This window comes from Siniperca chuatsi, linkage group LG4 (assembly GCF_020085105.1).
Source record: "Siniperca chuatsi isolate FFG_IHB_CAS linkage group LG4, ASM2008510v1, whole genome shotgun sequence".
NCBI classification, from domain to species: Eukaryota; Metazoa; Chordata; class Actinopteri; order Centrarchiformes; family Sinipercidae; genus Siniperca; species Siniperca chuatsi.
In genome coordinates, this window is record NC_058045.1 from 19,882,768 (window position 1) to 19,906,237 (window position 23,470).

General features: G+C 40.9%; 2 protein-coding genes across 11 annotated transcripts in view; both read left to right on the forward strand.

Annotated features, from left to right (window-relative positions):
• The window catches only part of si:ch211-1e14.1 (UPF0606 protein KIAA1549), a 41,338-nt gene extending 37,609 nt beyond the window's left edge, over positions 1-3,729 (forward strand). For 6 of the 9 annotated variants that reach the window (XM_044193764.1, XM_044193761.1, XM_044193763.1 and 3 more), the window contains 2 exons: positions 499-653; positions 1,260-3,729. In XM_044193764.1, the coding sequence (XP_044049699.1) occupies positions 499-653; positions 1,260-1,499 (395 nt within the window). In that variant the 3' untranslated portion in view covers positions 1,500-3,729. The remainder of the gene's footprint in view (positions 1-498; positions 654-1,259) is intronic. The other 3 variants (XM_044193770.1, XM_044193765.1, XM_044193767.1) reach the window with 1 other exon arrangement.
• A 1,624-nt stretch (positions 3,730-5,353) lies between these two features.
• mical3a (microtubule associated monooxygenase, calponin and LIM domain containing 3a) overlaps positions 5,354-23,470 on the forward strand; it is an 89,913-nt gene continuing 71,796 nt past the window's right edge. For both annotated transcript variants that reach the window (XM_044192144.1, XM_044192145.1), the window contains exon 1: positions 5,354-5,538. The gene's annotated coding sequence lies outside the window, so the exon portion shown is untranslated. The remainder of the gene's footprint in view (positions 5,539-23,470) is intronic.

A 23,470-nucleotide genomic window follows, 5' to 3' on the forward strand; every position in this document is an offset into this window, starting at 1 on the left:
ATTGGATTCAGATGTTGCACTGACCTGCAAACAAAGCCCATGGTGTGCATATGTCATAAGTACAGAACATTTTCATATGAAAAGACGAAAACACACCTCTCAAGAATTAACACTTGAAGGTTGATAAACTTATTTATTGTCTTCATACAGAGTGTTTGTCTCTGGACACATTTTTAGATCACTTCTGGATGTGGGCCACAGCACTGTTCCTTAATACAGACATACACCTCCACCCCATAAACCTGTCAAACTGAAAGAGCCTTGTCTCTGTTAAATTATTAAAGGAGTTGGCGTGATGCTGCTGCCATCATGTGACTTACACTAATAGAAATGGATTCTGGCATTTACCATATAGCACAGCAGAGACATTTTAAGACTGCAGTGATTGCATCAAAAAAGTATATTAAAGGGAATGCTAAGGATTGAGTCTCCGATACTGTAGCTCTGATGTGATATGTGTGTGTGTGTGTGTGTGTGTGTGTGTGTGTGTGTGTGTAGGCGCCCAGCTCCATCATCTTACACAGGTGGGATTGTCCAGTCGGCTGAATGGTTACCCAGCAGGGGTCAGGGCTGCTTCAGGCCAGAATGGAGGCATTGGCTGGAACCACTACCAAGACGACAATTTCTCCAGGGCAGAGCCTGAAAAAGATGCAGTGAGTGAATCAAAGATTTGATTTGGTTAAGACCTAGGTCTTGTCTTCTATCCATTAAAACCTGAAATGAAATGAAATTGTAAAATGTACGTTTCATTTTATTTTTTGTCTTTTGGAGGGATATTTTTCTTTTTCTTATTGTCACCAAATCCCATGAAAAGACCAAAAATCAACAATGAACTGATCCTAAGTATTGTGATGTATCTTGATGTAGCCTGATGTATCTTATTCCTCTCTGCCATAGAGCTCCGTGGTTGTCCAGAAACTATTAAAAACACATAATTGAGGTACTCTGTGACATGTTCCTTAAAAGATAAACAAGCGACAGACAGATTAGAGAAAGTGGAAAGTATTAAGAGACAGACTTAAAACCAACTAGACATTTTTGGTTTTGATCTTTTCTTGGGAATATAGAATAATGACAACCTTATCCTTTAAGCTCTCTTTGTTTATATATTTGTATTGGTATATATAAAAATCTCTTCTAGTTCTCTCTTCTCTCCCACTCTCCAGTTCTTTTTACATTTCTCCTTTATTTTCTTCTAAATGTCTTTCCTCCTCCTGTCCATCTATCTCCTTCTGTTTTCCCTTCCTTTCTGCCTTCAGTTCCTGGACTGTCCTGACTATTCGTCCTCCTCTATCTTCCAGACGCCCAGAAGTGGCATCAGGGAGCCTTCGGCACCCCCTACCCACCTAGACATCTCGGGCGTGGGCTATCTTTCAGCCCAACCGCCCCTTGATACATCTCCTCCTACCCACTCCTCTGCTTCCCTGATCAAGGCCATCAGGGAGGAGCTGCTGCGTCTCTCCCAGAAACAGGCAGCTGTGCCCAGCTACCACAGCTGAAGCCCCGGCCTCCAGTCTGTAGCTCTAACCAGTCATGCCACTGACCCTGCCTGCCTGCTTCGCCTAATCTGACAATACTTCCCATGGAAGTCCCCGAGGGTGTACAGCAGAGAGATAGTCCTAGAACTGAAGTGAAGAGGTGGCTAATAGAGATTTCTACCTGACGAGGCTGATGAATGACAGGATGGTTGATACAGCTCCTAGACTATTCAGAGTAAAGAATCAGATCAACAGCAGTATGTCAAATCAGAGACTGTATTGAAATGAAGAGCAATATGAACAGTATATGCTGGACCTTTTAAAATGAGATGACATGACATGTCTGGACTGCCCATGTGTTTGTCCTGTACTTTATTGTGGATCAGGGAAGGTCATGCCAAGTTCTGGCCACTCTGGATCCACATTTGGGACTTCTTGGGAGATGTTGCTGCATGTCTTCTGACTCAGTATTCTGTGTCATGGTTTCATTCTCATGCTGCCTTCACAAAACAGAAATACCCCCTAAGACACATGTAATTTTAAGAAATTTCTTTTTTATATTACATCACTTGTTTTTTCTGATGCAGGCCCTTAACCTCTTTTTCACCATCAGGTGCTACTCCGTGTTTTCTGCCATGATGAGCCATGCTATGCCTTGACACTGTGATGTAGTTCACCCGGCCCAATCTACTGTACAAGCCTACAGTAAGGTCATAGTTCACAGCCAGCGAGCCAGTTCAGACAGTAGGCACAAAGGGGCATCCATAGAGACTAACAACACGTATTAACACTACCTATTCTTTCCGTACTTACTGCAGTAGCGCAGAGTTAGTCTGAGTTGATAATTTGTGACCTCTTGACTTACAGTACATACTTGTTTTTTGTGGACAAATTGCATTCATGTCCTGTGTTTTTTATGTTTAGTAGCTATCAGACGGCTAGACAAATATGACAAAATGGAGGCAGGTGTTAGAGGTACAGGCACAAATGTGTTACAAATAACGAATGAAGAACTTCAGTATGTACTTGACAATTAGAGTGTATTGTATATACTCGGTATTTGGTTGTTATTTGATGCACTGTATGCAGACTACTTGGTACAGCTCAGGTCATTCAAAAAGAGATTCCATGCAGACAAATCAGTGTTACAGTTTAATAAGTCATGTGGAAAAACTGTTAATGAATAGGGGAAATAGGGACCAGTAATCTGTTTTAACATGAACCTGTATTGACTGTGTACTTAACCACTATCTCTGTTTCATGCAGTATTCAAAGTTTGCTTTGCCTTTTTGTTAGCACAGGAAGGAAAAAATGTGTACTGTATATGTTGCCATTTATGGTTTACTTCAACCAGTCATGTTTATGTGCTTTTTAAATTTCTTTGGATTTACCTTGCCTCGTAATTTTGTTCACCTTAAATGTCTCCTAGTCATCGTACTGGTTGGAAATCATTTTAGGTTACCTTTTTGTGACCCCTTCCCCAACATGATGTTTTGGGACCTGAAGTAATATTTTATTTAAATGAAATAAAAGAGAAAATGATGGATTTTAAAAGCAGGGCTTGAAAATATGTTCTGGAGTGTGTTCCAGTATTATGTGGATTATAAATCTTCCCTACACAAGCACTACCTTTTGGCAGTGAGTTGAAACATGCTTCAGATGTTACCAGAGTGTACTTTCCATCCTTTTTTGTTTGCAATGTGATGTGCCTTTTGGACTCACCTGAACAAATTAAGTACTTGCAATGACAGAAGTTCTCTGTGTGTCCTGTTTTACTTGTCATTCATTCTGTCACATAGTATGCAAGGTTGTAATTATCAGCCTAGATGACAACAATAGCTAGTCCTAAAAAAAATAGTAAATATGACATTATGGCTGTTGAGCTGCCGTAACGAAATTTCATCCAGCAAACGGTGATAAGTCATTGTATGGCGTTTCCTTTGCTATGCAGGGAGATGGGGTAGATTCTGGTTTTCCATTCCACCTCTTATGTTCATGTTTTGTGTTACCGATCTCACACTGTATGCCTCCATCTGCTGGTTCTGTACTGTAACAACAGCCCATCCACTTGTGTTCATTCCTTTTTATTATTCTTTTTTTGGTTTCTATTTCTTTGTCTTGTATTTTGCGAGAATCATCTGTTGGCTGGCCCAACTTTGTTTGATTGATGTTGCATGTTCAATTGTTGTATTTCTTTTGTTTGTTTTTACGCATGCTGTTCCAAAATTCAAATACAAAAAAGAAATTGTCACTCGGTGTGTCCTCGGATTTTAAGTTCATAACCAGAAGTCTGGGTACGATTTGATGTGTCAACACTGTCTGTGAAACTTTTAATTGTTTTTTGAGTTCTCACCCATTATCACCATTACATTAGTAGATCCAACAGTGGCACCAGTATATTTTAATTAAACTCCATTCTAAAGGATTTTCATTTGGAGTTGAATAGCTAAAACACATCATACACACATCATCATATCTCATATCATTCATTTAATAATAAAAGCCCTCTTGCAGGTGTTGTACTTACCATGAACAGCCAGAGGGTGTCAGTACATTACAAGAAAACCAGATCCGCACAACAAAGACTGCTCCCTTGGCTGTGGATGATGTAATCTGTTCCCAATGATGTTTCTAGGAGTCTCTGAAAAGAGGCTGTTTTATTTGTTCATCGCTATTAATGGAGGAATTGTGAACATGTCACAAAATAATGAAAGGGAATGTGTATGATTGTGCAAGGTCAAATACATTGGGTATGATATGGTCTTTTTCTTATGAGCAGTAGTTAGAAAATAAGAAAATAGAAATACTTAGTTGGCAATAACCTACAATATAGATGGGAAACAGCATGTGTACAGTAGTAAAACTTGCACTGTTACTGGGAACAAGGCAGCCTTTTCCCCAAACTAATGAACTGAATCAGCTGAAGCTCACTTTGGTGTCACTCAATGTGATTAGCTACAAGTACTGTTGTGGGTTTACACTTCCCCTGGTGGTACTTCCTGCTCATTGAGTTCTATCTCATCCCATCAGACGCTTCTCCCCTCCAATCCCATCACAGGATCTAAAGCCACTGAGTGAAGCAGCTAAACAGCCCACAAAGCTCCTGAACTACACTACAGGGCGGTGGACTGCGCACAACTCAGCAAGTATTAGACAGTGCACACACTCAAATAGTCACTACATTGATCTTTTTGCAGCCTGATTGTGTTTTGTATGGCACTTGAATCGAAGAAAATAATCCGTTTTCATGTTATCATGAGCAGAACAGTGTAAATTCTCAGGGATTGTCTTTAATTTCAGGCTTTAATTTCCCCTGATATAAATTCTACTACTTTGATCCACTTGTCATTGACGCTCTACATTCCAGAGATGTTTCTCAGATTTGACATGCCTGTATGTTTCTGTCTTTGTAGATGCATTTTTGTTTTTATAGTCATGATGTTAGCTCAGTGTCTTTTTCTCACTTTGTCTCTCGCTTGTCCCCTGCAGGGCTTAAGGGTGTCCCATCCCGTCCTGTCTGGCTGCCCTGGCCCTCCTTATGGGGTCTAACCCCCCCACACACACACACACACACACACACACACACACACACACACACACACAGTAATCCTGTCTGTGTGTTGTCCGTTCCAGCCTAGCCTAGTGTAGCACAACAGAAGCACACCCAGGAGTTAATCTGGATCATGATGGTAATTACTGCCCGGGTGTTCAGCCTGTAGGAGGGTATTGGGGGGGTAAGAGGAGAGACGAAATTGTCCACTAAAGGAGGAGTCAAATAGGCAGTTCTACCCACTGACCTTGTAGAAAACTGTCAGGGAGGGAGGGAGGGAGGAGAGAAACAGAGAGGGAGGCAGAGCAGATCCAGGCATTAGCATACTGACAGAGTTCCAGCACTGCAGATCTCTCTGTCTTCAACCACCCTCGCTTTTTAGTCTGCCGGTGAAAGACAGAAAAACAAGCAGAGCAGGGAGGAGGACAAGTGTGAAGCAAATCCTCTGTCAGATGAGAAAAGAGGAATTCTGCCTTTTCACTGATCCCAGCACAGAATTCAGAAGCACCTGTGAGTAGACCGCTATCAGCTTGCCATTCACTGTGAGTGTGTGTGTGTGTGTGTGTGTGTGTGTGTGGGTGTGTGTGTGTGTGTGTGTGTGTGTTCGTAGCTACGTGTGTGTGTGTTCTGTACGCCAGTGGCTGTAATGATAGTCACATCTCTGGAATTTATGGATGCAATAGGAAGAGTTTCTCAACCGCTGGCAGACAGGATGTTTTTCCACACTGTTTGTTGTTGTAACCAAGGTATAAGTTTGTTTTCTCCTGCACTTGATGCAGTCTAGGTGCTGACATTTGTGTGCTGTCTGTACAGTATCTGTGAGTGTTGTATGAGTGTGTGTGTGTGTGTGCATACACTTGGTCACCAATAGCACATGTTGTTCCTCCAGCTGCCTGTCAGAAACAGACATTCCTGTGGTTTGATGACGATGAATGAGCAAGTATTTCAGCTACATCCCACGATGGCATCCATTACAGCTGTAAACCTTGTTGCAGTGGTGTTGCTGTGGGAGGATGAGGTCCTCGCCCCCTCCTTGTTTACCAGCATGGCTTTTTTATTATGCAACGCTCTGCATGCCGCGCCGTTACATACAGTAGCATCAGAGTTGCTGCCTATGAATCAATGGCAGCAGGATCGGTTGGCTAACAGAGACACTGCAGCAGCCAGGCATATTCTGCAGCATCCAGCTATGTGCCAACTGGCGCTGCTGTCAACTGAGGGATATCACTGTTTTCACTTTCAGAGTCTCACTTGTGTGTAGGGATTTTTACAGGGGAATGGAGCGGTTGCAGTTTACATTTCTCAACCAATTTCTGCTGTTTCGATCATGTTTTTCTTCTCTTTCTTAATGACCACAAGTCTCTCTCCCCCCCACACACACATACACACTCTTTCCCATCATCATCTCCTCTGCTCCCTCTCCACCAGCCCTCCCAGTGCAGGTTATCTTTGCTCTATAATTGGGTCATTTTCTCATTTCTCTGTCTGACGCTGGCGTCAGGAAACACAGCGAGAGGGTGGAGGCAGGGTTGTGAAAGGTTGATTCCAGAGCTAGAGGTGCAGAAACAAAAGGTTACATTGCCATGAGCAGACACATGTGATGTAATAGAGAGAAGGGCATGGACCCCCAGCATTGTCTGTTTTCATAACAGATGAACAAGCAGCTGTGGGAGAGAGGAGTGAAGGGTAAAGAAAGAATACAGTGGGAGTTCTTTTGCCAGTGGCTGATGCTGTCCTACTTGCTGCTTCATGACACTGAACTATATTTTCTCTGAGGTTAGAACTAAAAGTAGCTGCTTTCATTGCACTATTACACTGTGGTGTGTCAGGTCAGGTAACTCTTGCTTACACAAACTCTTTCGCCTCTTGTCGCCAGTGGACGATCTCCGTCCTCAAGGTCACAGTGCAGGTTATCTCTTGTCTCCCTTCCTCCCTCCCCACCAGGCTCTACTGTAGCAGAAGACACAGTGTGATATTGTGCTGCGCTGAGTAGGAGTCAGCGCTCATGTGATGTTCAAGGGAGAGGTGAATAGCTGTCATTCATAAGAGAGCGCCCGTTTGCTCAGCAGCTGCCCTCTGCTCTGACTTCAGAAACCGATGCTGCCGGGCTTCTTCCACAGCCGAACTGTTGTCCCCTCTGTCAGAGGCTTTGACACATTAAACATGTTTATTGTGCTTGATAAGACGTGTCGTGGAGTGACAAATGGGACTAAATCCTTTAGATGGAGGAAGCATAACCTCTTACAGTGTTATAATTCAATATCTGAGTAGAACTCACAATTGATGCACAATTTGAGCTGAGCTTTTTCACGTTTTTTTTTTAGCTTTTATTTCTCCAGCAAACGTCTAAAGAAATGTTTTTGGTATCTGAGAAGGACTCATCTGTGAAAGTAGACCTATATGGGGAAAGTTAATCACTATACTCTGGATACTCTGGACCAGCAAATGTTGAATTGAAATTCAATGCAATCAGCAGAATCATTCTACATTTTTCATTTAGTTCGAATGTACTACTCTAACTAAAAAATACGGCAATGAGGTGTATGCTTTTATGCAAAGGTGGTGCACTATATGTAGTTCAGTGGCAGAGGTATTTTGTTAAACTAATCGGTATGCCACAGCTGATCATCTGACAGCATTAATCCCTGTTGGCGGACACTGGATCTCTCTGCACTGCTGTCCTGCAGACCACAGCCTCTGGACATTTTTCAGAGCAGTCAGCAGCAGCAGAATGCAGCTCTGGCAGGACCAGCCAGGCGACTGCATTCTGTGTGAGTGTGTACATGGGAGAGGAGACGTCTGCAGGAAGTACAGTGAAACCATTTCACCAAGTGCGTTTTAACCCGCTCCCTGCACCAGAGTAGTGCATTTTTAATGAATCGCTCTTGGAAGTGGGCCACAGTGCAAATAGAGGCAAGTAAGAGGAGGTAGAAAGTGTGTTTGTCAAACCATTAACATGGAGTGAATGAGAAATGTAAAGGGCGAAATATAGATAGAGGAAGAGAGGGGCTGCATGTGCATGCAAGCATCACATTCATACATTATGTTTTTCTGTGCATGTACAACACATACAGTCCTTGTACCTCTTTTACATTTCGAAGAGCTTCAGAATTGGTGTTTTGTTGGTGAACTATCTGGACGATAATCAGCAAATAATCCTGTTAAGCTATTATTTCTCTAAAAGCTTTGTTTTGGTCAGCAGATGGACACTGCAGGGGTGTATTTTGTCTGGTCTGACTGTTCTTTTGTAGATCAGTATTTATTGCACAAGTGACCTGCACAATATATATAGAATTTTATCACATATAATTTAATCCATGTTCTAAATATATAGCTTTTGTTGAAGATTACTTTAATTTGGTTTCTTGCGAAAGTAGATGGAAGGGATTTGTACTGTTGGAGCACAAAGTATCATCATTACTGTGATCCCTGTGGACATAATGTGGACAGGCTGTGACTAAACATTGCTCTATAAATAATCTCAGAACTTGTGTCTGTATCTGATGGCATCTATGGAACAACCACAGGATCCAAAACATTTTGGCCACCGTCGCCCTGAACACCACTGGGAGTCCATTTTTAAACATAGTTAGAAACAGTCTCACCATCATCTCCCTCCATCTTTTCCATTTCATCAGACAACTTGCTACTCGTCATGAACAAATGCACCAGCCACAACTGGAATACAAAATTGAGCATCTCATTCTCATCTGAAGTAGATTATCTTGGGTCTGTGCGTGGTTTATGAAATCTCCATCCAGTTTAACAGCTTGTTACTGGCATTGCCTTCATGTTCCTCCTGAGCTGGGAGTTGGAGTTTAGCTAACCTCATCAGAAATGCAGTGTGCTGTGGTCATCATACAATGAAGGACCACTGGGTTACAAAAAAGAATAGAAAGGAAAACTAAAAGGCATTGAAATCTCTTGCTTAAAGAGGCAACCCCTAACAGATTTTGTTTCACTATTTTCTCCTGCTTTTCTGTGTGAAAACACCACTATGTGGGTTTGATTTTGGATATGAGCCCATTTTGAAAAACCAAATCAAAGTTGGAAACAGGTTTTTTGGGGTTTCTTTCTGATATCTGGAAAAACCTAAACAGTTTTTGAGCTGTCAGGAGCCAGAGTTGTGGTCAAGTTAATGAATTAAGCAACCCACCAAATGCTGTACAGAGCTCTCCTCAGTCTTCAGTTTGTATATATTAACATAAATGAATATGTAATGATAAATAGTATAAAATAAAGATTCAAAACAAATTAAACGGGAAAAAACACAAATTAGCTCAATACAATGATTTATTTACCCTTTAAACTGATTTCTTCACTAGAACTGAAATGTCCATGAGCTCATCGAGGGCAGTCAGCCGTTGTTTTCATACCCTCCCCCACTAAGTCAGTCATGACTCTTGTTGGATGTTTATTTGACTCTACAGGACTTGATTTAGGTGCTCCACTTTCATCCTAGCATGGATGAATGTTGTTAGTCTTTGGGGACTTGACACTTGTTAAGGACACGCTGAAAGAGAACAAGACCGTTACACAACTGAGTTACATAGTCTTAAGATGAAGGACAGAAAAGAAGAGCCATAACTACTGGAGACATTTTGAGAACGAGTTTTTAATTTTAAGAAACTGGAAATGAGGGTGACCTATGGCAAGGAAGAGGTCAGAGGGCTGTGTGGCTCGACGAGTGTGGCAGGTTTGGGCACATTTGTCATTTATTAAGTAATGAAAACATTGACAAAGTAATGCATGAGTCCCTAGGAGATCATTTCATCTCACCATGCTAACTCTATAACAAACACTACTGTATGTTTCGCAGTGTGAAATGAGAACACGCAGCTCTCATTGGTCCTTAAATAGTTTGCCCAGATCTGACAAGAGATTGGTCAAATTTCCCAGGTATCCAAAACTGCTTGGCTAAACAGCAGCCTAGATCCTCCACACCTGGCTGGCAGACTTTGGCAAAACTTTTGATGAATGACGAGCCAAGGGCCACTTGTAGTCCAAAGCAAGCCCAAGTGCTGTTTCTGTAACTGGAGTTGATTCTCTGCCAAAATCAGCCACACCCCCAAATCTGGCAGCTCTGTATCACCACTGATTTTCCCCCCCTTACCATAACAAGAGCCCAACCCCAAACAGTTGTCTCCTGCGATACTTACCCTCAACCTAACCTTACCCTAACCCCAATGAATAGTTGGTGTGACATTTAACCATAACTTAACCCCACCACGAAGGGCACCACTACAGGAAACACGTGGAGAAAGAAGAAGGAGAAACAGACTGTAACACAAAACCAGCCCACATTTGGTCCTTTGCTGCTCAAACACAGCCGACCATACCAACATGCAGCTGCGGTTGGTTTAAATCAGTTACTTGGGTTACATTAATTTTGGTATACTTCTGCAGACTGCTTTTCATGTTTATTTAGGAAGTACATTTGGTTGGCAATGATGAGACTTGTGCATGGATTTAAATAAGTGTGAGTTGAATATATGGTGACTCACCAGACGTAGCCAAATAAATAAGGCTACAAGGAATTATTGATATTACATGTTTAAATGTGCTCATTAAAGCTGCACTAATCAATATTTTTATATGAACAATGGATCAATGACTATGTGTAATATGAAAGGGGCCGCTCATAGCAACAAACCCACAGACAATTATCACCCAATTCAGCAGTTTCCGTCAACTCTATGGAGCACTTTAATGTCATTCAGCTCGTTTTACGGCCACAACTACACTGTTTTGGTTGCAGAGGACAGCTGTTTTTGGTAAACAAGTTCTGATATGTACCTGCCTAGCACCAAAACAGCAGACAGACAAAGTCAACTAGCTGGTGAACATAGTGGAGCATTTAGCAGATAAAGAGCTGGATATTTTCTCAGGAGATGGTGGAGACCAAAAACATAGCTAAAATGTGAATTTTGCACTTGATTCGTCTAGAAATTAAACTTCAAATGAATGCTAGTAGCTTCATGCCTGCTGGATATGTAAATAGGAACTTATTTGCCAGCACGTTAGCCATACCAACTTTATAAAATGATAACATGTCAGCATTGTGTTTTTCGCTAGTTCCGTTGCCCCCAACTGTTAATTACTATTTGTTTCCAAGCAGGAAAAGGACTTAAAGGACTTTAGTAGTCCTTCTTTCAGATGTTTCCTGCCATAAACAAAGTGTATGCTAATGTGTTAGCACGAAGCACCGTGTGTATATTACTGTCTGTGTGTGGCATCATTATGTACTTGTACTTTATGTGAGTACAGGTGAATATGCATCTGAGTGTGTGATTGTGCTTGTTTGTGAAGTAGGTCAGCAGGGAGTAAAGATCAGAGGCTTACGGGGCAAAGACGCAGAAAACAGATTACCTGAAATGGCAGCGCTGAACTATGAGAAGAGTGAAAAGGAGCGAGTTACATGCCTGAACACTTACACAGGCCAGGGGGTGTTGGCATGAGGTCAGATATGGAGTCAGAGGTTCATAAATAGATGCAACACACATTTGGTTGGACATATGATTCATGTCCACACACAAATGCACAGAGAGGGGAGAGAGTGCAAACTGGACTTAAGTCTTCACTGCAGCTGTCTCCCTGGTTCTTCTTCCCAACCCCACCGGGATCAACCTTCGGACGGGTGGTGTGTCAGTCAACAACCAGAGTCACCAAGTTATGAAACAAACTCAGTAGTAATAATGTAGTAATAATGAGATTGGTACTGAAATAGCTGAGGTTGTATTTTTGACAAGGGAATTTTGAGTACACATTACATACATGTGGTTGAAATCCAAATTGACAACAAAAATGGCAGTTGCCTTGTTCCATTTCAAAAATGGTGAACAATTTAATCTTATTTTTGTAATTTTTGCATTACACCAAAAAAAACGTGATGAAAAATGTGAAAAGTAACTTCCATGGGCTCCAACATCTTAAAATATCAGCGTACTGTATGTCGCAACTTGCAAACTCTGAAATATGATAAACAAGACCCCACTTAAATGCACCATTACACGGTCAGTGAGGGTACCTGGCATGAGTCATCACATTACTGTAGCAGTCATAGAAGCAGACTGTAGGCAAGTGCTCATACCAACACATCAACACCCAAGTACCTTAATCTTATACACAAAGAAATTAGAAACAATATATTTTACCAAAATTATATTGGTCGACTGTCCTTACATGCAGAGCCCGGAGTGTTTTTAAAGTGACTTTTGAAAAACAAAGACTTTCAAGACTTTCATTTTTATCCATTTATTTTATTGCCTTCAAATATTTATTCCTATAGTGACTTTTTATCCAAATAAATAAAGACTTATTTTCACTATCAACTTTTGTGTCCTTCTCTGTCTGAGAAGTACACTTTTCTCATCTTGGACTGGGCTTTTTCATCACAACAGTACTAAACAAACACTCATGTAACCTAGTAACCATCCAAAAGGACACAATTAATTGGTGAACTCACGCATAAGATTGGCAGGGGACAGTGCTGTTGTGAAAAAATGGAGACTGTAGTGAAGAGTCTCAATTGAATACTGCATTAAAGAAAGCTTGTCTGACAGGGTGGGGATTCCAGCTGGGCACTCATGCAGGTTCAGCACCCGAGGGACAGGCAGAGAGCTGAGCGTGAGCAGCCCTCAGCGGGAGAACAGCAGGGATTGTGCAGATAGTAAATGTCCATGCCATTTTCATAATCCACATATCTGTACTTGTTCATCCTTGAACCGGTTGAGCTACGGCAAACCTGCCACATGGATTGCAGGAATCTTCTTTGCCCCAGATGTATTCTGTGTAAAGTCCTATTGAGTGTGGCTGGGTATTCTGGGTGTGGTTGGACTCTGTTTTATTCTTGGCTTTAGAGGATTTTTCCTCAGCAAGGGGAGAGTGGGTTCATTTCAGGCTACAGCACTTAACCGTCTGCACCACTGCAACCTTACCTGCTTCTGCTTGTCCCATGTTGGTTCTTAAGATATAACAGGGTGTCACACTGCCTCACTGAAACCTGTCTGTCTTAGGCTACTTTTTTGACTTTCTTAAGGTAAGAGAAGAAGAAGAGACACAGTAGCACACATTGTAGTGAGACCCATGCAGCTACAGCTCTTGAAAAAACAGCCACATGGAGACGAGCTGCTGACAGGGCCACTGTCAAGAGTGCAAGGTTACCACGGTAACCCATTAAATCACACCACAGTAAGGCTGACTACAGGATTTGGAGTTACCCAACGTGCTGCTCCACACCCTCACTGGCTAACAAAATTATGGGATGCCTGCTGTGGTAGAGATGAGTGTTGTTCTTTTGGGTGACATTCAGCTTGTATTCAGTACATATGCACTGTCATTATGTTGTAGTTCATTCAATTTAGCTGCATACCAGCGTAGCCTCTGTTTGATAGGTGAAGGATAATAACTTCAACTAAAAGGAAAACTGTTGCTGTTACATATTTTTGTTTTTTCCGCAGACTGACACGTGCAGTGAATGTTGAAATGACTCAAGAGAATCACTTTTGTTATTCAGGTATGTGTGTGTGTGTTTTTTTTAAGAGGTGATAATAGCAACCTTTCCTTTCTTCTCAATGATTTGCTCTGTGTTTCACTGAGAAGAAGGGAGAAGAGGGAGAGAAAACAAAGACATGAGGTCACAGATGAGAGCTGGTGTCAGGACTGCAAGCCAAATGTGATTCACACACACACACACACACAAGCATATCTTCAGAAGCTTACAAAAGCTCAGCCCTTATTAAACAGAAATTCACAGATCCAGAGAAATGACGAGCAAGGCTATACTGTCCACCTACTAAAAATGTGTGCTAAAATAATATTTTCTACCAGTGTGCCTTTATTTAGTTGTTCCTTTGCATCTCATTGCAGTGTCAGATTTTGCTGTATTTTTCACTCAAAAGAAGCCCTGCCCTATGAAGCCAAAATGCAGTAACTACATATATTTGTTTGGCATCTGAAAATTATTATGCCATAGAAATGTATCATTTCCATGAAAACAGCATGTAAACTCTCTACCACAGAGTCAGTCAACTAGCTAGCCTTAGCTAAAGCTAAAATTAAATTTACTCCCTGATTTTCCCCTAGCTTTTGTTTGTAATTGAAAAATATACATTTTGATGAACCGACATCTTAATAAGTTATTTTGTTTTTCCATATAGGCTAAGTAAATGAGGCGGTAGCTAAACCATGATGCAGCTAAACTCCTGCTAAAGCTAACATAATTAGCTTAGCAGAGAAGCAGTACTGCCATCCTCACTTTTGACCCAAATTCATGCGATTTGGTGTGGTTAAGTTACCTTTAAACATATGTTTTAATATATTAAATTGTAGATTCAGTTATTATATTAGAGAGAGTAAAGCAGAGTGCAGTATCTGCATTTTAAGTTTTACCTTCGTTCTATGGTAATGATTTATTTAGGTTGAATAATCAGCATTAAAAAAATAAAGAAAAATTTAAATCTGTTAAGCAGTTGACCTGCTTGAAAACTTGAAACCCTTTTTTCTCACCTTCACTGCTTTTTGCTCTCTGCTTTTGTAGGGCAAAACATCTCTACAAGGTTTTAATGAGCCTTTTCTCAGTAGAAACACGCTTGTCACTGAGCCATTCAGTATTTATCTATCCAAGCACACTGCAGCAACCCAAATGTGCCAGAGGCCCCTCAGATCAAAGTATTATTTCATACCTTCGTGCCTCATGAGGAGCCAAGTCTGTAGAGCCTCATCAGGCCAAGAAGAAAAGCGGACATGACATACACCATACAAGGTCCCTTTAGTGAGGTCATGCCTCAACTCTGGGATTATCAGAATAGCTGGACTCTGACGTGATCCTCTCTTCTCTTTTACTGTAATTGAAAAGCTGCATTCTCTGTCGATCTGTTTTTAATTTCAGATACTTTTGGCTGCCATTATGTTCACATTGTGCATGCAAAACACTTTAACTGTGTGAATAATTGTTTCAAGTTTATTGGATTTCTTAACTCCAAACAAATCTATTTATGTTCTCATTTTTAACCAAAATGTAGATGTGTAAATAGCATTTATCTTCATTCAGAACATGTTTTTCTTTTTCAGGGTTTATAATAGAGAAATAAATGCTAGCATTTAGGCCTCTCAAAGGTCTTGATCTCTCAATCGAAATTTCACATATTGTTCTCCATGACCTAATTTAAATTGTGGACTTTCCCCTTTGTTGATTGAATGAACATGTGTAAACTAGGATGTATTTTAATTTAACACCCAGGTTTTTCATATTTCAGACTCAGACCTGATCTAATTAAAGTGTTAATCTATGGATTCCTTATCTTGCTTGATTTTAGTTGCATCTTTGGTGAAAAAGTGGTCATGACTGTGGTGTTTTTCACTTTAGGGATGGCCCTGTTGGTCTGTCAGTCATTTTGTACAGACATTCATGGTCCCCAGAGGATGAATCCTAATGACTTTGGTGATCCCTTGACTTTACCTCTAGCGCCAACATAAGGTTGACATTTGTGGTTTTGAGTGAAATGTCAACTATAGGATAGACTGGCATGAAATTTGGCACTGACATTCATGTTTCCCTCAGGATGAATTGTACTAACCTTGATGAACCCTTAGCTTTTCATCTAGTTAATATTATTATAATAATGTAATTCGTTTTATGACCAAAACACCTGCAAAACTAATGATATTACACAGCCTCAAGTTTACGTTTAGTGCTAGTTAGCAAATGTTAGCACGCTAAACTAAGATGAACATGGTAAACATTATACCTGCTAGCATTGTCAGTGTGAGCATGTTAGCATGTTGATGTTAGCATTTAGCTTAAAGAGCAACTTGCAGGTTGAAGACCCCAGTGAATTAATGTGTAGGAAAATGATAAATATAATGAATATACACTACAGTAACTTCTGGAGTCGTTTTTGTAAGAGAGTTTTACTTCCACATCAAATTGGACGTGACATAACAAAAGGGAGAGCAGCCAATTTAGCTCCAGTTTATTATTAAGAAGTATGGTTCCCATGCTGGTTTTTGACACTGAAGAGGTTGAAAATGTATATACATATGCATATGATAGACCACAGCCTTATAATTATAAGCCTGTTAGGTGTCCAAGAGACCAGGAACAGACCAGGATTAGGCCATAGGCAAGAAATTGAGTTGTGGTGTGAGCACCAGTGGAGAACTGGACAGGTGTTCTGCTGAGTGACCAGCTAACGATAGCTATTGATAGCTAGCTAACACTCTGTTCACGTTCACATCGCAATATTATAAAGTTTGCTATCACATATCAGGCTATAACAAAACTAATACTGGCAGGAGTATTAATACTTAGACAAACTACTGCGCAAGTATCAGTTTGTATCAGTCGTATCTGGCATTGCCTAATCCCACACTACATTTTACGGTGCTGTACCTAACCCTAATTTGGAAGTTAGCAAACATTGAAAAACAAGAGTTAAGGTGCACAGTCCATGTTTTGGTCGAGCTGAATATCTGATCTGTGACTATTACTCCTGTTGGTGGCAGAACCAGAAGCTGCTGCTGCTGCAGCGCCGGCCCTTTTCCTGTTAGTAAAACTGTGGACTGGACGTTCTGACAGGCCAGAGTTTGTGCAACCTGCACAAACACAATAATTCACCATGATGAGAAATGGTGAAATGCAATGTAAAACTACTGAAAAAAGACAGACTCACTAAATTACAACCGCTGAGACTCACTACCACCTACCGCACGTTGAGATGAGGCAGAGTCAGAGACAACTGCTCCCTTTTGTTACGTAATATGACGTATTGTTGGAAAAAAGAGAGTGTTTTTGAGAGCATTGCTCAAAATGGCAACTTTTTCCTCTGAATTTTTGCCCTTATCTCTTTCAAAACATAAAATTCTTACTTAACTTTTCAAATGGTAATTTTCAGGAAAGGTTAAGTATAAATTGAGTAAAAAATTCTACATGCAAGTTGCTCTTTAAAGCACTGCTGGGCCTAAGCACAGCTTCACAGTGCCGCTAGCATGGCCCCTAGTGACTTTTGTCACTACTGCTGTGAAGTCACTGGATTCTTTTCTGATGGAGTTTGACTTGCCTTTTTTTGAGTTAAAGCTCTTGCTCTCAGTGATTAGTTGAATGCTTCTATCGTTTAGCCCCCGATAATCCTTTCACATCTCAGCATAGTATCAGTTGTAGGTGATGAGAGGAAGGACGTAATGTAGTGTCAGGAGAGCTTAAAGACTGAGGCTTTGTTCGTTTGATCTCCATCTATGGTTGTAATAGAAGCTATGAAGTGCACAAAACACAAGTGTTGGCAGTGGGATGAATGAATGGCTCTGAACATCTTGTCAAGGAGTGACAAAGCAGGGCAAACAGCAGAACAAAAGCAGTTTTGTTCTTTCAGAAGATAAGGAATTCAATTACTCTGCCTTCCTTTTGATAAGATTTCTGTTTAAAAAACACCGCTCAATGTCATGTTTATTCAACACATGGTTTATGTAGATAATGCTTCTCCTCAGATTTCCTGATTGCCATGTTTGCTTTACATGATTGTGGGCTATAAAGCGGCAACAGTAGCAGACGCTTAGTGTGTGTGGAGTTTCTGCATGTGTGTGAGTGCAGAGACAAGAGCTCTGCATGAATAAATACAATGCCATGTGTTTGTGTGTGTTGTGGTCGAGAGGTGGGGACAGGCCGCAGAGATGAGCTCCCTGTTCTCCTAGTCTTTGTATCCCAGTCGTCCATTACAAGCGCTCTTTGTGCCAGCCAGCAATCACATGTCACAATATTTGATCAGCTGCAGACGATAGTTTGCTCTTTTCCATCGACACAGGGGGGCAGAGATCTGGTTTGATAAGATGGAGTGTGAGAATTTGGAGAGCTGAGCAGTGAGAAAAAGAGAATCAGATGCTATGGTTTGGGATTGATGTCTGTCTTCTCTTCCTTTATTGTTTTACTGTCTGAAAAGTCATTGTACTATCATAATCCTAAGTTTACAATACACTATGCCACAGACTAATACATTACAAGGACTGTATGTTCAAATACAAGCTTAATGAGGTCACAATTATAAACCATCAAAAAGAGTGACATCTGAGAATCTGCCCAAGAGTGAATAACAGATCAATTTGTTGCTAGAAGACACCAGTAATGGATCGTGTTAGAAACCCTGTTTGGGGAGTCATCGACAGCTCTATTCGTGTTGTCACTTCTCACTTGCTCCATTAACCTAAACCTGTCAATATTAGAACTGGGAACATGACATCTGTGCATATACTGCTATGTTCTTACTGTGTTAGGGTGTATGGTACACCAGTAAAACTTTTAATCATTTTTGGCCATCAGTAGAAGCACTTAAATGTGTAATACTAATACAAACAGTCCTATAAAATGTAGTATAGAGAGTATCAGTGTGGTGGTAGTCACAGGACGTTCAGTGTAAGGGCTACAATCTACCCAAGGCAGAAAGAAATGTGCCTGTTTTTGTCTTCACATGTCCTTCAGATTTTAAATAACTTAAGCCTCCAGCCACCTCTGTCTTGCCGACATGTCCCGTTGTGTTATTAACTCCCAGAAACTGAGTCAGAGCCTGAGGGCTGACAGCAGGAGGCTGCTCTGTAGACGTGCAGCACAGAGGGATCTGAGAAAGAAAATCATCATTACAGGAACTAATACTGGCACTATCTCAGTGTTTGCCAAGCATCTGAACATTGTACAAGTGATGGGCTTGTCTCCAATGTAGGTCACAGCTATTGAAAAGTCAAAAAGAACTGTTGATAAGAGCTACAGAAGGTAAAATACTGTGTAAATGTGCTGAGGTGTTGGTTGTGCATGAATGCGCATGCGTGTGTGTATGCGTGTGTCCACGTGTGTCCATGGTCCCAATGTAAAGACAGAGGGGTATTTGGTTTCTGTCCTTGGGCTGTGTTTGTGCACAGACTCATTGTGAACGCTGCAGAACATGACCATCATGGCCACTTTGTATCAAGATCAAGACTCGACTGAAACCATGACCTCAGCCTGTTGTGGAATTACTGAGTCAACATCTGCCCATATGAGTTGCAATTAAAATGCGAAGTAGGACCCGAAAAGCTAAAAAGTTAATGTAAGACCGACAGCACAGTTTGGATCTGTTTTCACATTATAAGTCAAGGTCAAGTTGGGGTCAAGCACATTTCAGCGTCGATGCAGAATGAGAAAACGGCACTTCAGCTCAGCTTATGTTGTCTTAAGTGATAAGCTCAGGTTTTTGATTACACATGGACAAAATCCTCCTACAGACCTCTCAGTGTGGATCTATGTGTAGTGATTTGTACTGAGCTTTGAGGTCATAGTGTAAACTGCAGCTGAGCTCTGCATTGTCTCTGGCTGTAATGAAAAAGCTTTGCTCAGGACTGTGTTTACTGACTACAGATTACAGTTAGCGCCTGCTAGCGGGGAAATGGTCTGATCATGGGAGGGATGGAGTGCATGGGAAAGGGGGCAGAGACAGAGAGGGCACCTTGGCATTGCAGAGCAGAGTACAATTAAAATTCTGGTCTGGCCACAAGCACACTCTGTTTAGAGTCTCTATTTGGGAACTACTTAACTACACTCTCTTTGCCATGCTTGGCAGGTAACACGGGTGACACTTAACTTTGTAATGTGCAGAATTCACATTCAAAGATACCACATTTACATTAATGGGTATTAGTCATTGTTGCAAAAGCAAGTATATGACACAATGTAAAAAATAAAGAGAATGAAAAATTAGAACATACATAAACCAAACACCGCTTGACTTAATGATAAGAAAATGATCACACAAATAGAAATCAATGAGATAGAATTGACCCAGTGTGTGTCAATATAGCACAGACACAATGCTGGGTTAACTTTATCTCGTACTAATAGGTTGTTTTGACAAGTACCCATGGTTTTCTACCCACTGGCGTTTTTAGCATTGACAGTAATATGTCAAATGGAAAATACAGCATATATGCATGCATTGGATTTACAGGGGTGTACATTGTACAGCTGTTTTTTCTCTGGGCTGACGGCCTGTGAGGATGTAATCTGCAGATATTTGTGGTGTTTAATATTTTCATTCAACTTTACACAAATTTGCTCTTTAGCTTTCTTTCACCGAATGTTAGCTTTTTTCTTTTAAGCCAAATTATTGAGATATAAATCTCTTTAATATGTTTATATTTTGAGCAGGAGTGTGTCATCTAGTGTGTCAGCCACTCTGTATTAACAGACAAATGTGCAGTAATGAAGTGCAGAAAAGATCTTACTCATGAATATAATATAATGCAAATGTCCCTTAAGGAAAGCACGTGAGCTTGAGTTTAATCAGTTTCACTGTTCCAAATCAGTGTTTCTATTACATAACTGGACCCGTGACGTGTCTAAAACAAATCCATTATCATAACTAATGAAGTAATGCAATGAGGTGCATGCAACATATGCTTCATGTAGACTGGAAAGTTTTCTGTTGCACAGCATTTTGATTTTATCCCAGCAAACATGAGGGGGTTTGTGTTAGATAAAGGATATGAACTGAACCATCAAGTAAACATCCATGCCTGGGTAGAGTATAACCTTGTGGTTCGATGTAATTCAACTTATTAAAGCATCTAATTCCATGGATTTAGAGCAATTACCCATTTTCATGCTCTGTTGTGTCTGGCATGTTTTTACTCTGCCAGTGTATTAACTTCAGTACGGTAGGCTTGATGGTTGATCCTATTAAATTAAGATTAAGTTATATTAAGATTACTGTCTGTGGAAGGGGAAAACAGTATGAGTTAAATAGAAATCCAGCATACTTTACCAGCCATTACAGTGAATGGAACAGCATATGTTTCATCTTTGATAAGGGCCTAAATGAGCAGAGCTAATACCTTCACTAACAGTTTTTTCCTGTGTATGTGTGAGAAGACATCATGAGATGTTGGGTGCAGGATTATAGGTCCTGTGTAACCAGAAAATGTGTTTATGATCTGTGTTGGCTATTTGTATGCATTTGGGTGTACATCTAAACACAGAACTGTAGCGGAAATTTGAAATGGTCTCCGAACAGACAATGGAAGCCTAAACTTTTTTGTAAAGTCTAAGTATGGATAATATAGTATATTTTCCCACCAAGCTGTGTTGTTCTCCCACCTAAAAATGTGACATGCTTGGCAATGTCTTAGCTAACAGGGCTCTGGATTCTCATATTGGCCGGAACAGGAAGAAAATCTGGTTGCCATGGTAACTGATCGTGTTTAATGCCTTGTTTGTGCCAGCCCAAGGGTAAGTGCAGTGATCTGAAGCAGTCAGGGATTGGTTAGTTAAGGTGAGGCCTTGAAACTCCGCAGTCATGAAAATTGGCTTAAATCTTCATTAGGACAAAGTCACAGACACAAACCAGACTCATTGAAGTACTGCTGACAGGCATCTTTGTGCTGCATAAGTTGTTTTTGCATTGATTTATAAAATAGACAATGGAGTGCTCTTTGCTATGTTACACTTTGAGTGCTGCCTGCTTGTAGAGGTACTGAGAGAGCGCATCAGGAATCCTACAAAGACCACTCAATGCTGTCCTGCACTGACTGTGTTCACTGTGAGACAGAGATTTGATTAGTGAATTAGTGTCTGTGCATCCTGTTTGTCTTCCAGCTGAACTACGGAAAGACCCATTCACCTGATGAGCACACTGTAGTGACTGTGATAGCCAAAACATTTTCTTTTTTTCTCTGGGTGCAGAAGTACAGCTTTTAGAAAAAGTGTCCTGTAGCAAAAATGTTTCCCGTATAAATGACAAACTGAATAGAATATATTAATGGGTCAGTTCAGCTAAAATAAAAACACGATTTATCATTTCCCCCTAGTGGTATATTGCCATACAGATGTTTGTGCCCGTTTTAATGTATGTCTCTGAGATTCGTGCTGCCAACCCAACGCAAAGGAAGTGAATGTAATTTAATTTGTGGTACGACTGGAGAAGAAGTCACTATTATGCTGTTAACAGTGAAGTCTGGATTATCCAGAGTATCAGGCACACAGATTCTGGACGGATCATGTCAGGTCAAAATGTTACTTTGTCTAATACTTGACCTTTGAACAAATACCTGCTAAGTAGCAAATGTTAGCATGTTAACACGCTAAACCAAGATGGTAACATCAGCATGTTAGCATTGTCATTGTGAGCATGTCAGCATGCTCACGTTAGCAATTAGCTCAAAGAACTACTGTACCTACTGTAGGTACAGCCTCACAGAGACACTTGCAGACTCTTGGTCTTGTTTGAATATAAATGTTCAGTGCTGTGAGTACCAAAGACAAAATTCAATTCACCCCTATTGTATTGGTGTGGAAGCAGAAAAAAAAATCACAGCTATACCAAACCTTTGGCAAGTTAAACCAAAACTATCTGTCTATTTGGCAAGTTAAACCAAAACGCCGTAAGTGAGATTTTTTTTAATAATTTGGATGAACTGACACTTTAACATATTATATTTTTTTCTATTGTTTTCTAAGAATTCGTAATTAGCATCTTGACTCTGTTTAGATTAGAAATTGTGTACTGTGAAAAGAAAGGCAAAAGGAATATTTTACTTGTGGATGCCTTCACTGGTCAGCATGGGAACCCTCAGAGCCAATCCAATACAGACATCTACAGCAGTTTACGTTTAACCCTTAAACACCCGGAGTCATTACAGTCACAGCCATACTTAGGCCAGGAGCGTCTGTGTTGCTGAGGATCAGGAAGGGATCGGGGACAAAGGGTCAGAGCCGTGACTTGTGACCCTTTTAACATCTAGGAAAGGTAGGATTTATGGCCTGCCATGCTTGCAGTTCACGGACACAGTAAACGCCCAGCAGTGTGAGAAATGGGTCTAGTGTGGCCGCACCCTGACCACTGCTGCTGTTTCAGTCCTCACACAGCCTTGGTCTGAGGTTTCCTAAACACATAGAGCTAAATTTAGTCTGGCTCAGACTGACTACAGACACAGCCAGACCTCCTGAAATCTGACCTCATTGTCTGCCCTTTCTCTCCCCTGCCTCTGTTGGTCGTTGTGTTTTCACTCAGTAGCATCTGTTCAATGTCTTTGATTCCTCTGTTGGACCCCCTACCACCACTATACACACAAACACCTCTCTTTCTCTTCATTTCTCCCTTTACCCATCATGCTCAGGGGCATCTGACTGGAGCTGATTTACGTAGTGTTTGCACAGGGTTAGTGCTCATCGCTCTGGAGGAAATTGAATGTTCAAGTTACAGCACTGGCCGGATGCATGTTACCTAAAATACTTATGTGATTCTGGGAAGACCTTTTTCAATATCGCTGGTTTGGACTGCGAGGGTCCATTGTGTTCATCTGTGGGTTTAAACAGTTACCTATTCTAAAGCTGTACACATTCTGCCTGCCTCAGTGATCTGTCTTTGTCGTGTGCTTACTGGGAATACAGATATCATGTTTGTACATTTGTGGGCATTTGTTGGGTTCG